Source organism: Takifugu rubripes, chromosome 1 (genome assembly GCF_901000725.2).
Source record: "Takifugu rubripes chromosome 1, fTakRub1.2, whole genome shotgun sequence".
Taxonomy (NCBI): domain Eukaryota; kingdom Metazoa; phylum Chordata; class Actinopteri; order Tetraodontiformes; family Tetraodontidae; genus Takifugu; species Takifugu rubripes.
Window position 1 is genome coordinate 13619155 of NC_042285.1, and position 13332 is coordinate 13632486.

The following is a 13332-nucleotide window of genomic DNA, read 5'->3' on the forward strand; positions in this document are numbered from 1 at the left end:
ACAGAGAAATCTCTTTCATGGAAATTTGCTTGGAGGGTTTAACTAGACCAAAGGTCCGCTTCAGTCCAAGGAGAAGAAAATAGGTTCTGAGGTACTGAAATAAGGTATCAGGGGGGGTCCAATGTGCAGCAGTTTACTGTTTCCAGAGATCTAAACTCTATCTCAACTTGCTTTCAGGTGGTGCTTTCAGGCTGTGACAGGTATTTTATTGGGAGGAGCGCTTTTGTTAAGGATGTCCTATCAATGATTCCATCCAGCACATATTACGAAAGGCAAGACAGAGAGATGGAGAGACATTGAGAGAGATGCCTCTGGATGGATCTTCCAGGGGAAACTAAGCATTTATAATTCACAGAGTTGTCTGAGAGATTTGAGTGTTAATGTGATGGATTCCCCTCCCGCCTAGGGCAGACTCTCGGGCATTTTTCTCGGGTCTTTCAGGTTATTTTGTGAATGAACTACACCCACAAATGTTCTGTGGTGCTTTTTTGATAATGTCAGAGGCATCATGGAATGTGTCACATTTACCTACAGTAACAATGATTGGAACTCAACGTTGAACCACAAGAGGCTCGCTATAGGAACCAATCCGGGACCATTGACAACTCCTGACAAGTTTAGTCAGAGCCCTTAGCACTGTAACGCTTGACTACCTCCACGTTTTTTTGCTCCCAATGGACTTGGCTGATGATAGACTGTAACTTATAGCCATGCTTCCATCAGTGACACGTTGTTTTAAACCACAGTCTTTCAGATTGAACCTTAATCCTGCCACTGTGTTTACAAACAGAAAAGGTTGCCCCACTAAATAAATGTCATTCCGCACCCCCATTGTTTTTGGTGGACAGCATCCCCGCAAAGCCACAAGCAGCATGTTCCCGAGTGTCAATCGGCAGGCTGAATCTACAGAACAGTCATGCAAGAGTCATAGGAAGCAAACAGCAGAGTGACGTCTGCGTTCGGCCTTTATTCTCGTTATCTTTAGTTGACATTATCACCCTGAGTGCGGTTTTATCGTCTGTGAAACACTGCAGGAAAATAACAGAAGACCCGGGACGACCTCCATCTCCACCTGTGTATGTCAGTCAGCCAGTCAGCCAGTCAGTCAGTCAGCCAGTCAGTCAGTCAGCCAGTCAGCCAGTCAGCCAGTCAGTCAGTCACCCAGTCAGCCAGTCAGTCAGTCAGCCAGTCAGCCAGTCAGCGTCTCGTTGCTCATCAGTGCTGTGATCAACACACCAGGGGCTTCTGTCAGTGTTTGAAAATAATGGCATCTGCTTGAACTGCATCAACGGGGGCCCTGTTGCTGAATAATCACGCGCCCAAATATTTTTGAAAAAACAAAACAAGATGCTGATAATCAAGGTGGGTTTCATTCGTGGGCTAATTGCACTTTCAATGTTAGCAAGTTACCGAGGAAGTCACATTCGCCTTCCTGGTAGTATAAAACTTTTTTTTTTGCAACGTATGTTTTGAATAATTCATTTGCGTTTACATGTCATCGGTGCTTTGTCTCACTGAAAATCACTTTATGGGTTTGCACGCTAGTCAGAGCACTTTAAAGATAAGCCTTAATCACACACGTTGGTAGTGCCGAAACACATCGTTTCATAGTGCGTAAGAATCCTTCAAGACAGTGATTAAGATAACTAGAAAAACTGGATTTTTACTGAATGACTTTTCTGACAAAGGTTATGAGATAAGATTCCAGGCTGACAGAATAAGGTTAAGTTGATGATAATATCCCAGGTGGTTGCTGCGCAAGGCCTGAGACCTGCTGGCAGATGAGTCCACCAATGGGGGGAATGTGTCATAGAGATCATCAGGTGGGCTCCATCTTGTCATGGTGTTTCAATATCAGGCTCCTGAAGGCAACATCTGGTGTGAAAACACCAGATCTCAAACTGTGACTGAAAGGCTAATTCCTCCTGTTCGGAATATGAGGCATGATGTATGACAGTGATATAATTCTGTGCAAAGCAGCAGATGCATCTGATAATCTTTTCCGTCATCGACACCGAGGTGTAAACCATATGAGTGGAAAAGGTGATTAAGCCAATCATGTATCATGAAAAGTAATGCACCAAAGGCAGCTGCAAGATTCAATGATGTAATAAGGGATTTCAGAGAATGCTATCAAAAAGCATCAAAATTGTTAATACCCATAAAATTGTGCAGGATTACCCCCCCAATTTCTTTTGAAATCTGCAAGAGGAAGGAATGAGTGTAGATGATATGACAAGATGAATGACACTGAACCCCATACACACAAGACGAGAGCTCTCCTTGGTTGATATTGACAGTATGCGGCGGATGAAGAAAACCAACTGAGATGATAAAGAGGCATGAGGCTGCTGCAAAAATAGACGGCAGGAGGATGAGCCACTAAAAAAAAAGGAGAGACGAGACTAAGTATAGTGGCATGAACAATAGCAGAGCTAGAGAGGTGACCTCCACCTCCACACACCACAATGAGCCTCTTCATCTACCCGGTGCACCATGCCGCGTTTCCCGTCACCACCGGGGGTGGCAGCAGGCCGTGCTCTGCGGAGGCTGGAGCAGTCAGATTGATTCACTGCAAACGACACCTTCCTGCCTGGTTCGTCATGTTCCCAGATGCTACATGCAAAGCCTGGCTGGCGAGAAATTACGGTCCAGATGCTGCATTTACTTTGTTCGCTTACCCATTTCGTTATACAGTAATACCTCAAAAGCTTTGCCATTGGTGCTCTGAAAGGGGCCTGGCTCAGAAATGTGGTTAATGAAGGGTTTATGCAAGCACTACAGATGTAATCCCTTCAAAATTAGACCACATTCGGAACAGAAAAGTAGAAATGAAGCCAGGCGTCCCAATGCCTGGTCCAACCGCACACAGCCACGCACCTCTCTGGGGCTCCCACCCTCTTCCTTTCTACATTATTCCTTTGCAGATTGATAAAGGAACTAGAGAGCCCATGGGGACTGTAATTCAATACTGGAATCTAACCGTCTCAGATCAGATATGATGGACTGTAATCCTCTCTTCTCTGCCACGGCCAGATGGACTACAATATCGCATTGCCCCCTCAGAGCGATCAGTAAGACACTGTTCTCTACTTCCACACACACACACACACACCAACCCCCACCGCCCACGAATGAATGAGGGTATAGATGAAAGAATGGGGTTTGAGGGTTGGGATTAGGAGCAGGCCAGTACTGTCCAACCATTCCAAAAATGGTAACTAATAATACAAAAAAAAAGCTGTGGTAGACTTGCTGAGATGTGCATGTACATGCGTGTGAATAAAATGAGCAAAGGAGCGAGAACTCTCTCAGCATGCACCTTCTGTAACGCCGCTACCATTAAGCCAGTTCTCCACAATTATGTCTTCTGTGCCCTCCAATTGGTAAAAGATATAAAAGAAAAGGAATTCCTGTTCACAGGCCATAATGAGCCCAGTGTTTACTTTCAATTAGGATTATTTCTTTCCTTAGGCTAAGAGAACCTTTATTACTCAGCAGGAACATTAACTCCTTTATGAAAAGAGGAGAAATTTAAAAAATTTCTGATGTCTTTTAGGGGAGAGGTTGATGCTATGAAAAGTCTGTTCAGTCATCCTGTGGAAGCCCAACAGAAACAAAATCCACAGCCTGTTACTGCCATTAGTGTATGGGACATCTCAAGCACTTATAAAAGGGAAGCTTCATCAATTATTCACACTTCCGGCAACACACATACCACATGTTTCTCTTCTCGTATTAATATTTTAGCCCTCCCCAGCTCTGCTTACCTCTTCTCTGTGCCACCTCTCGGTGGACATTTTGTCTACATAAATCACACGGTGACATTAAGAATCCCTAAGATGGCCTCAGCTAGTGCTTACAGTACTTAGGCAGGCATCACTCCCACCAGTCTACGAGTCCCCTGCCTGCTGCTCAAGAACTCAGAATCATTAAATAAACTCCTCAGCATCAATGTTAAAACAGCAGCATGGCACGAAGATGTAAAAATGTGCCCTAATTGGTATTTTTAATTACATTTGTATAGGGCACTCCCAGCAATGTTCTGTAGGTCATCAAAGGTCGCAGTTTGATCCCCAGCCATGATTGTGGTTTTGGACTGTCAACAGGACTGAAGGTCAGATATGCGCTCAGGATGTGTTGCGTGTGAGGCTTGACTCAAGGATCAAATATCTGTTTGTGTGAGGACGCATGCAACTACAATCTTAAGCTCCAATCTTGGACGGCGCACGGCGGGAGCTGCATCGGGCAGCTTAGCTTTAGTTCTCCATCAGTTTCTTTCCTGAACCATTTAAAAAAACCTTACAAATTTAAAGCGAATATCTGTCTGTGCAGAGCTGAATTGGGTAAAGCCGCCTAGCCAGTTCCACACTCTATAATACAGTCAACACCAATTTGACACACTTTATATGGAGACGACAACAACCATTTCTTGTCAGTAACTCACACTGGCATTTTGCTTATACTGTACTGATTTCAGAGGTCTGTATCTACTTTAGTTTCTGATTTTTAAAGTCAGACAGTCAATTGTGTGCAACCATGCAATACTCCATCTGTGTATGCATATGGTGCAGCACTCTACATGTATAATACAGTTTAGAATGCATTTACCATCCTGAGCGGGGTAACAGGATACAGCTGGGTTTGTTGTTTTTTTAACTCCGTACATGATAAGAAATAGAAATTGTGGTGGCAGGCTCGAAGTGAATTACTAGAAAATTCAAATATAGATAATGCCTTGAGGGTAATCTGCATGAAAATGAAGGATAACAATAAAAGGACAAGAATGGTGGTTTGAGAGATGTAAGATGTCTGGTTGAGGCTCATTTACTCGGCCGTGATGTGAATATGGTTTTATCTTGCAACAGGAACCTTGTTGCTAAGATGGTTTTTGACAGCCTTCACCCCATATAAATTTGTGGTTTTCTTCACTTTTGTACCAAACACATCCTATTTTTGTCCTTCCATTTGTTCTCTTTCCCCAACCCTTCTCCTTTCCAGGGGCATTCTTCCTTATTGATTCTGTGAGGTTCAGTGGGCAGCGCACAGCACAGGCAAAGGAAAGGGCGTGGGATCAATTCCTGCAAAATTCAAGAATTCACAGGGCTGCTAGTCTGGGATAATTTGTCTGCACAGCCACCGACGATGCTGGTATATTGTTTTGTGTTTCAGTGCCCTTCCTGTCAGAGGTCACTGCAAGCTGGACGCTCAAGGCAATACCTTCAGGATGCAACACACTTTCAGTGATGTGGGTTAAAATGTCCAAAAACTGTATGTTTGCATTACAAACTTCCACTTTCTTAAGTTAATTGGTATAATATGACACTCCTGTAATTATCAGGTTGAGTACACCTGCTGTAACAAAAGCATGGCGCTGCCATGCCACGTTGTAGAATATCAACATGAATTCCACCCCATTCTTTTATGAGTCATCTTCAAGGCCGATTAATTCAAAGGTATAATCTGTGTATGAAAGTATTTGAAAACTCATATTCAGGCCCTGTAACTATTCCCCCTGTTATTTCCCCTCATTTGTTTGAAAATGAACTTTTACATCAAATTGCACCAATTGTGGAGTGACAATTCCCAGAAAAGAACCTGTCGATGTGCGAGTCCCACTCTGAGACTTAGACGAACGTGCCTTAATAACCCGCGAGTCTGTGATGGTGACAGCCGAGGTGCGAGCGCTTGGTTTGGAACTGGGTGGATGTCTGCAGCACAGCTGCACAGACGCACGGCTGCGGCGCAGTGACGGCCCTTTCTGGGCTCGACTCAGCAAACAAACAGAGCGTGTCTCAGGAGAGACAGAGGTACCTCAGAGACAGCCTGGCAAATCTGAGCCTGACCTCCCTGGAGAGAGAGGAAGGGAGCAAACTGGATTTATATCTTTGTTTTTAATCCCCCTTACACGCCTCACTGGCTCTACAGCAGCAGTGAGTGCAGGCTCCATGTCTGCACGTATGGGAACAGAAGAAATACTCAAAATATATGTGTGTCAAACATTCCTGTTCTGCCTTTAGGGCCTGTAGTTTAGAGATGGATGATTTGTCTAAAAGGATCGGATATTGATCATCAATATTGCTGGTTTGATCTGCATGATGTGAACCTTTTATTCAGCCAGGAGCACTCTTGCACCAATGTCACACTTGAGTAGCTGCACTCTTTTGAAATATTTTTATTCCTTTCCAATATTATCGAGGGAGATGCAAACTAAAAGAATGATAGTCACAAAACAAAACAAAAAGAGCTCAAAGACTTCACTGAATTCTCCAACTATGTTTTTAAAGAGCAAAAGAAGGTGGTTTTTTTTTAAAGCAGCTAACACGTGCATTTTTTTAAATGCTGTTAGTGCACAGCCGTCCTGATTTAATGGCCATCGTTTTAGAGTTTGATTTAAACCAGCCTTGATGGCTGTGTCTGGCTCGTGCACAGACGATAATCCCAAAACAAGTCCTACCTATGAAAGACGCTGACTGGCTCAGGGTTTCAGCGACTGATCTAAACCACAACAGATCTGTGAATCTCTTGACGAAAATTTGACATGGCTGGCAATTCACGGGACGCGAACTTGTGTGACGTGCATGGAATTACAATCACAGCAAAGTGGAATGGGCCCTGGGCCAAAGCGGGGTCCCCCTGGTTTCCAATGAGGCATCCATTGTGCACTGTTCCATTCTTTTGCTATTCCCTAACATCTGAAGCAACAGGGCTTGCACGTGGAGATGGATACAGAACGGCTTCAAACACAAAGAAAATAACAGGCGATGGATCCAAGAGGATGCCAGTTACCTCGCCAGCCCATATGCTCATGAGTGCAGGTAGGCTCTAAGGTGCACAAAAGAAGACAGAAAACACAAAAGTGAGGCAAAAATAGGTGCAGGTGCAATAAAGGAGAGGACACAATAGCCATAAAGAGAAGGCAAAAGGGACAGAAGTAGCAGTGAAACAAGACATCGATTCCCAAAAGGAAAAAAGACCCTCCTTTCATCGACAACATAGAGATCTTAGCGAAAGAGCCAAGGTGATGGCAACAACTCAAGAGACAAAAAAAAGGAAATCATGTTGTTGCCTGCAGCAGTCTGGATGATCTGGAATCCGAGAGATGCTCAGAATTGGAACAAAACTTAGAATAATTAGCAGGAGCACCTGAAGCTGCTTTACAGATCATTACATCATCCGAGCAGTCATTTTCCGAGCATTATTACTAAAAATTGCACACCTTTGTGCGTGCTCACTGTCAACAAACAACAACAAACTATTGTATTTCAACAATGCTGCTCTGGGAAAGTCAGTGTTACCGACTTTGTTATAGAGTGTAGTCACACCTTTTCACTGGTGCATCACATCTTGTTTTTGAATGTTTGAAATATGAACAAACATAAGTGTGTCACCTGTAACATTAAAGGCTCTAAAAACATACCTGAGGATTAACTTAGTCATGTCAATATATGGGATCAACACAGTGATTCAGATCAATATGTTGCCATTGGTAGAAAAAAAGCCCACCTGTCCACCAAGAGTGGGCAGTTTTAGCTCGTGCTCATTTGGAAGCAATGTCATGCATATAAAATGCAAACAGATGCACTGTGATGGTTCCTGTAGTTGTTTGGCTGCTCTTTGTCAGTAACTTCGATAACTCCGGAAAAGAAAATTGCACTCCGAGTGGAATCTGCAGGTGTTTCTTTACATGGCTTATGCATGGCTGCAAATGAAGCCAGACTGCTGTGTAAACCAGTGACCTGTCTGATAAAGCAGAGGATGTGACGTAGTTGACCAGAGCAGCAATCCGTGCTGGATTGCTCTGGAGCCAATAAAACGTTGGTCATGCATGAGCGTGTTGCTTTTGAGAAATGGTGATTATCAACGGGAACACCTTCAATGTGAAATATGTAAAAATCCACAGCTCCACTTATTCATTGCCTCTGCGTCCTTCTCCTCACTTCGCTCCCTCCATCTGCCATCTCCACTCACAACTCCCACTCCTCACTGCATTCCATCCCTGAGCTACCCTCTTTTTTCTCATGCTCCCTTGGAACACAGCGTGTTTTCCCCCCTCATTTCCTCCTTGCATGGCCAACCTGTCCTTTGTTTTCATCCCTGCATCCGCATCTAGGTCCCCCTCTGAACTGGCAACAGAATCCCCACGATGTGAGCTGTGTCTCCCCACTAAATGGCTTTCTTTGTGTGTGTGTGTGTGTGTGTGTGTGTGTGTGTGTGTGTTTGGTGTGTGTGTGTGCGGGGGGGGTGCTGTATCTGATTCATTTCGACAGAAGACGTGAGCTAACCTTCCGAACAGTCTAACACCTCGCCAGTCTAACACCTCATACAGCTCCATTTGTTTTTACAGCACGAATATGTTGCCCTTACTTACAGAACACATCAGGAAGCTGTAATTTGGCGACTCTATGGGATGGAGCCCTGCTTTTAATGAGACTAGTGAGTGGAAAAAGAAAGTACTCCAGAGTAAGATTCATATCAGATTAATGCCTAAGTAAAAGATAAAGATGAGAGGGAAGGAAATACTCAGAAAATCCCCCTGATATCTGTCTGTGCTAATGAACGTGATTAATGTTAAGCTAAGCTTCTAGAGTATCTATTTCCATGTGGATATAAAAGGAGAAGAAACCATGTGTCAAATCAAGGAATCTTATAGAGTGTCTTAAATATATGACAGTCAGTCGCTATGACATATCATTTGTGCTGCTGTTAAAAAAAGAAAAAAAAATATATATAAAACCTTATTTTATTGCACCAGTCAGATCAAATAAGCTTAGCTTTTGTCATCCATTCTGGAGAACCGTTGACACAAATGCTGTCCTGGACAGCACAGACATGAGAAATGATGACTTGGACAGAAGAACGACAGAAAATTCACAGGGGCAGTGGGAAGGAACGTGCTTCTCACATACCCCCCTCGAAAAATACGACATTACTCACGGGCTCGGAAACGATGGTGCGGCCGAGTAACTGGCCCCTTTCCTGGGCGCCCGTGATTCCAGCGGGGTGTGGGCTTGACCGGGGCGGCTGGCGGTGAGACGGTGGGCTGTGCCTTGGTCTTCACGGGTGCTGTGAGTGTGGTGGACTCAGTAGTTGTGACGGTGGTAGAAGTATGTCCTGGCCTTGGGTTGGCCCCTCCGTTACGCCCGCTGCCACTCCCACCTTTTCTGACGGTGCTGCGTGGGGTCACCTCTTTACTGTTGGGTGGCGGTGTGAGTCGGGCGGTGCGAGTCGTGGAGGTGGTCACCGCTGTCCCGGTGACGCGGGTGCCAACACGATTGTGAAGGTGTGGGGCGCGGTTGCTCTCTCCATTGGCGGTGCTGCCATTGGCTGAGTGGTTTGCTGGCGGCCCCGATCGAGTTCTTGGCACAGGGGCGGTCCCGTCTGCAGCCAGCGGTGTGGTGGTCGAGAGCATTATCGTGGTAGAAGTGACCGACGTCGCAGTGGCAGTCGAAATATCTGGCCCCTTGGGTATGGCACTGGGTTTGGAGAGGAAAATGGGGTCTTGCCCAATACTACCTTTCGTATCCACAAGATCTGTCGGGACATAATCTTGGACAGAGCCCACCACAATCCACTTCAGGAGCATAAGACTGAGTCCCAGTCCAACGAAACCCATTACCAGAGGCACAGCACACAGCCACGTCTGCTGCCGAGGCCACACGGCGCAGGGGCCACATCGAAGGGGGCCCGGAGCCCGAGGAGACGCCTGCTCAGCTCCTGGCTCCTCCAGCGTCATGGCTGCCAGGGTACTTGTGCCTGATCTCTCACTCATCCTGCTGCAGATTGTTGTCTCTTGGCGGCGTTAGGGGGTCAAACATGTGGCCAGATTGTACAAGGAAGGGGGCGTGAAGCGGGAAAAAACGGCAGGCATCTTCAAGTCGACAACATGCACAAACCTACATGCACGAAAGGCGGACGGATACACACACCCAAACACAGACACAAACCCTCACGCTCACGTAGCCTATTAATTAAAAGCTGGCACAGCGCTTAAGCGCGCGCACCCGAGCACCGGAAACCTGCTGCCATTGTCGGCACACAACACGCACATCCGCACGCACACACGATCACAGGAAACTCCACACTCATTGGCGAGCACGCAGGTTACGGACGGGTGAAGGGGGGCGCCTCGCTGTACTTGGCAGTTAACGAAGCGACGATAATCTCCGGATGCTTCACTCCCAGGTTTTAAAAAAAGAAAATCCGATGTCAAAAAGGGTGGATATCGATCGGACGGGTGCCGTAAATCCAACTACGTGCGTGAGTGTGTGCGCGAGCGTAGATGAACAATCCAGGCAGCACCCTTTCTTCACTTTTGATTATCTCACCTCCAAAAAAATAAAGGTGCTTAAAAAAAACAAAAGGACCCACCGCTGACTTATTCTGCGCGCTTTTATCACCGCTCCTCTGACCTTCCCAGGAGAGCTTCCCTTCTCTCGTTCGGATACTTCAAGTTTTTCTCTATTTTCGTGCTCATGCAGCGCCACAGTTCTGCGCGCCCGCCGCGGCTACCCTTTGGTCGGTCCAGCTGCGCGTAATCCAGGTGTGGAGACAGCGACCGAAACAAGAGAGCGGGGATGGAGCCGACGCGATCCACCAGCGAGACCGGGGTGGTGGTAATCCAAGTGATTCCAAGTCTCTACGTCGACCACCCAACTCTGATTCTCCCCCAGTGACAGTCGTGCGCGTCCATGAGCTGTCCGCCCGCAGCCCGCAACTCTGGGGCGACAGATGCGCTGTTGGTGTTGCGGGAAAACGGAGAAGCGTATGATCCGTTTGCCTTCACTGCATTCCCACAGTGGTGCAAGCAGCAAAGAGGGAGACCGAGAGAGGGAGGGAGGGAGGGAGGAGAGGGCTGATGCTGCTGCTGCTGCTCGGAAAAAATGATGCGGCGGCTGTTCTTGGAGGCTGCAGACAGACGGAGAGGGGGGGTTGGGGGTTGTGGGCGATGTGGAGGGGAGGCGGGAGGGGTAGAAGACTTGCTCAATCCGCGGTGAGTGATGTGGGTTTCACGGTTTCCAGCCCATCCGGCGATCTTCTCCGGTTCAGCAGCGTCCCCACTCCAGGGTGAGTCCCCCTCGCCCCCCACCAGCCGCGACCGTCTGCAGCAGTTGCGCGCTGTCTCCATCAGCCATAAAGGATAAGAGATGCGGCCGAGACAGGAGACAGAGAGATGCCTGTCGGCGGAGCTCTGCAGCAGATGCAGAGTAGAAGGCCAGAGGGAGGCGGCGGCAAGAGGAGCGCACGCCAAGCACGCACAAACTCCGGGGCGATGCCACACCCAAGGGAGAGGAGAGGGGGGAGGAGGGGGAGCGAGGTGCCACCCAGAGTTACTCCTGCCTGCCGAAACAGGTGTGGATGACAGTAGGCTGGCTGATGGATAGAAGTCCAGTTAGGACGGTGACAGTCTTCTGTGAGAAGGGTCTCCTGATTGATCTTTGTCTCGTCTTTTGTCTGCACTGGGGTTGGGGGGCACATATGGGTGGAGGCAGGGTCCCCCCTGGATGAGTTGCCCGTTCATCACAGGGCCCTATATGAGCATTTGAGGGTGGGTTCCTTGCTCAAAGGTGCCTTGGCAGTGCTCTTCAGCCCAGTCCCCAAAGGACTGAGCGGCCACCGCCCCTGGTGATGACAAAGATTCTTTTTCTACAGTAAATCAGGCTGAATGTTTGGCTGTTAATTTTCCACATTTGAGCTCGTCAAGCCAATGACATCCCTCCCAGGACCGGACTATACTCCCAGCCCCAGTCATTCACAGTTCACAGGGGGGGGAAATAACACAACTGTCACCAAGGGAACACATTCAAATCACTAGAGCATTTGTGTCTGTTGTGTGAGATTTACCCATGGAACATTTCCCCCAAAAATGTCACAATGGACCGCTGTGATGAGATTTCTCTCTCTTTGGAGACCAAATGAGAACTGACGTGAATCTGGAACCAGGATGGAAAATGTAAAAGTTCCCCGGTCCGAAGGGGAGCCTTTAAAGTCAGCGCTCCTGACAAATGTCTGCTGACATCAGTTAAAGTTCATCCCCCGGCTATCAGGCTGTGGTGCAGGAGGTTGTCGCCAGTTCATCAGCCCCGTTTGCCCTCCTGTAATTCACAGCTTTGATATCATTGGCCGGCTTGAGCCCAGTCTCCTTCCTCAGTTAATCCTTTTGACTAATGTCAAGGAGGGCTTTTGTCCGCCGTCTCTCACCTCCATCTGCACCCGGTGCCCCTCCCCCTACCTCACAGGCTGCTACGCTAACGTTTCCCCCTCTCTGTCGCCATCTGCAGGTGGGTGGCAACATTCTGTATGAGTTGCACGTCCAGGGGACGCATGTTGCCCCTGTGAATATTCTGTCGTTTGCTTTGGTTTGGATCAGAATATGGCCAGATCGGAACGTCCTTGGACATTATTTGGGCAACATCCCACAGCAAATATGAACGTTCTGAACTGCTAAAAGGACATTGGGACAACAAATACTCCCCAGTCCAGATGAGTTTGGCGTGTATCAGACCGCTCTGCTCTACAGAGGATTAGTGTTTATTGGAGGACACTCCTTTCGACCCGTTCCAACGTTAATTTAAGCACAACTGCAGCTTCCTTTAAACAGATTTTACCTGAGGTGCGCTGCCGTCCACAACCATGCCGGGGGCTTTAACTCCACCATCCTGATGAAGCAGCACTAATGACCCCCACTGAATGATGCTTCAGACGATGTCGTCACTTCACTGGCACTCGTCTGGCGACTAATTTCATGGGTTTTCTTTTGTTTTGTAACCCCACTACATTTTCCTCCTAATTGGCCTTTCTACTCTGGCTAAAATGAGCATGTAGAGAGGGGTAATTAGGAGAGGCTGTGTCCCACCGCCTGGCTGCATCCAATCCATCCACGTATGAAATCCCGGCTCCTGCAGGCAGGATGCTCTTGTAAACACCCTGCAGGACTTGTTCACAGGAAAAATCTTCATTTGGACATCTGACAGGGCACCTGAAGGATCAAGCTGGGACTGAAGAAAGTGTAAAAATGTTGGACTAATAGTTTCTTATGCTTGGTTTCGTTTTGCGTGTTAAACCTTTTGGGTATCAGCAGCAGCTCCTACTGTCAGATCAGCTTTCTGAACTATTGAAATGACACGTAAATAGTTTGATGCAGTTACATAAGTGACTGAACATGCTAACAGACCTGTGCAGAGCAAGAAGGAACACAGAAGACACCTGCTGCTGGGGAGTCCTTTCATTAATGATATTGCTTGCGTCCCTCCTTCACAAGGACATGTCCTAACATAAATCGAGGGCAATTCCACCACAGAATCATCTCCGAGCATTTTGTTACCACAGCTG

General features: G+C 47.2%; 1 protein-coding gene across 2 annotated transcripts in view; it reads right to left on the minus strand.

Annotated features, from left to right (window-relative positions):
• nrg3b (neuregulin 3b) overlaps nt 1-10828 on the minus strand; it is a 142008-nt gene extending 131180 nt beyond the window's left edge. For both annotated transcript variants that reach the window (XM_029846218.1, XM_029846216.1), the window contains exon 1: nt 8938-10828. In XM_029846218.1, the coding sequence (XP_029702078.1) occupies nt 8938-9772 (835 nt within the window). In that variant the 5' untranslated portion in view covers nt 9773-10828. The remainder of the gene's footprint in view (nt 1-8937) is intronic.
• Between the last annotated feature and the right edge of the window lie 2504 nt (nt 10829-13332).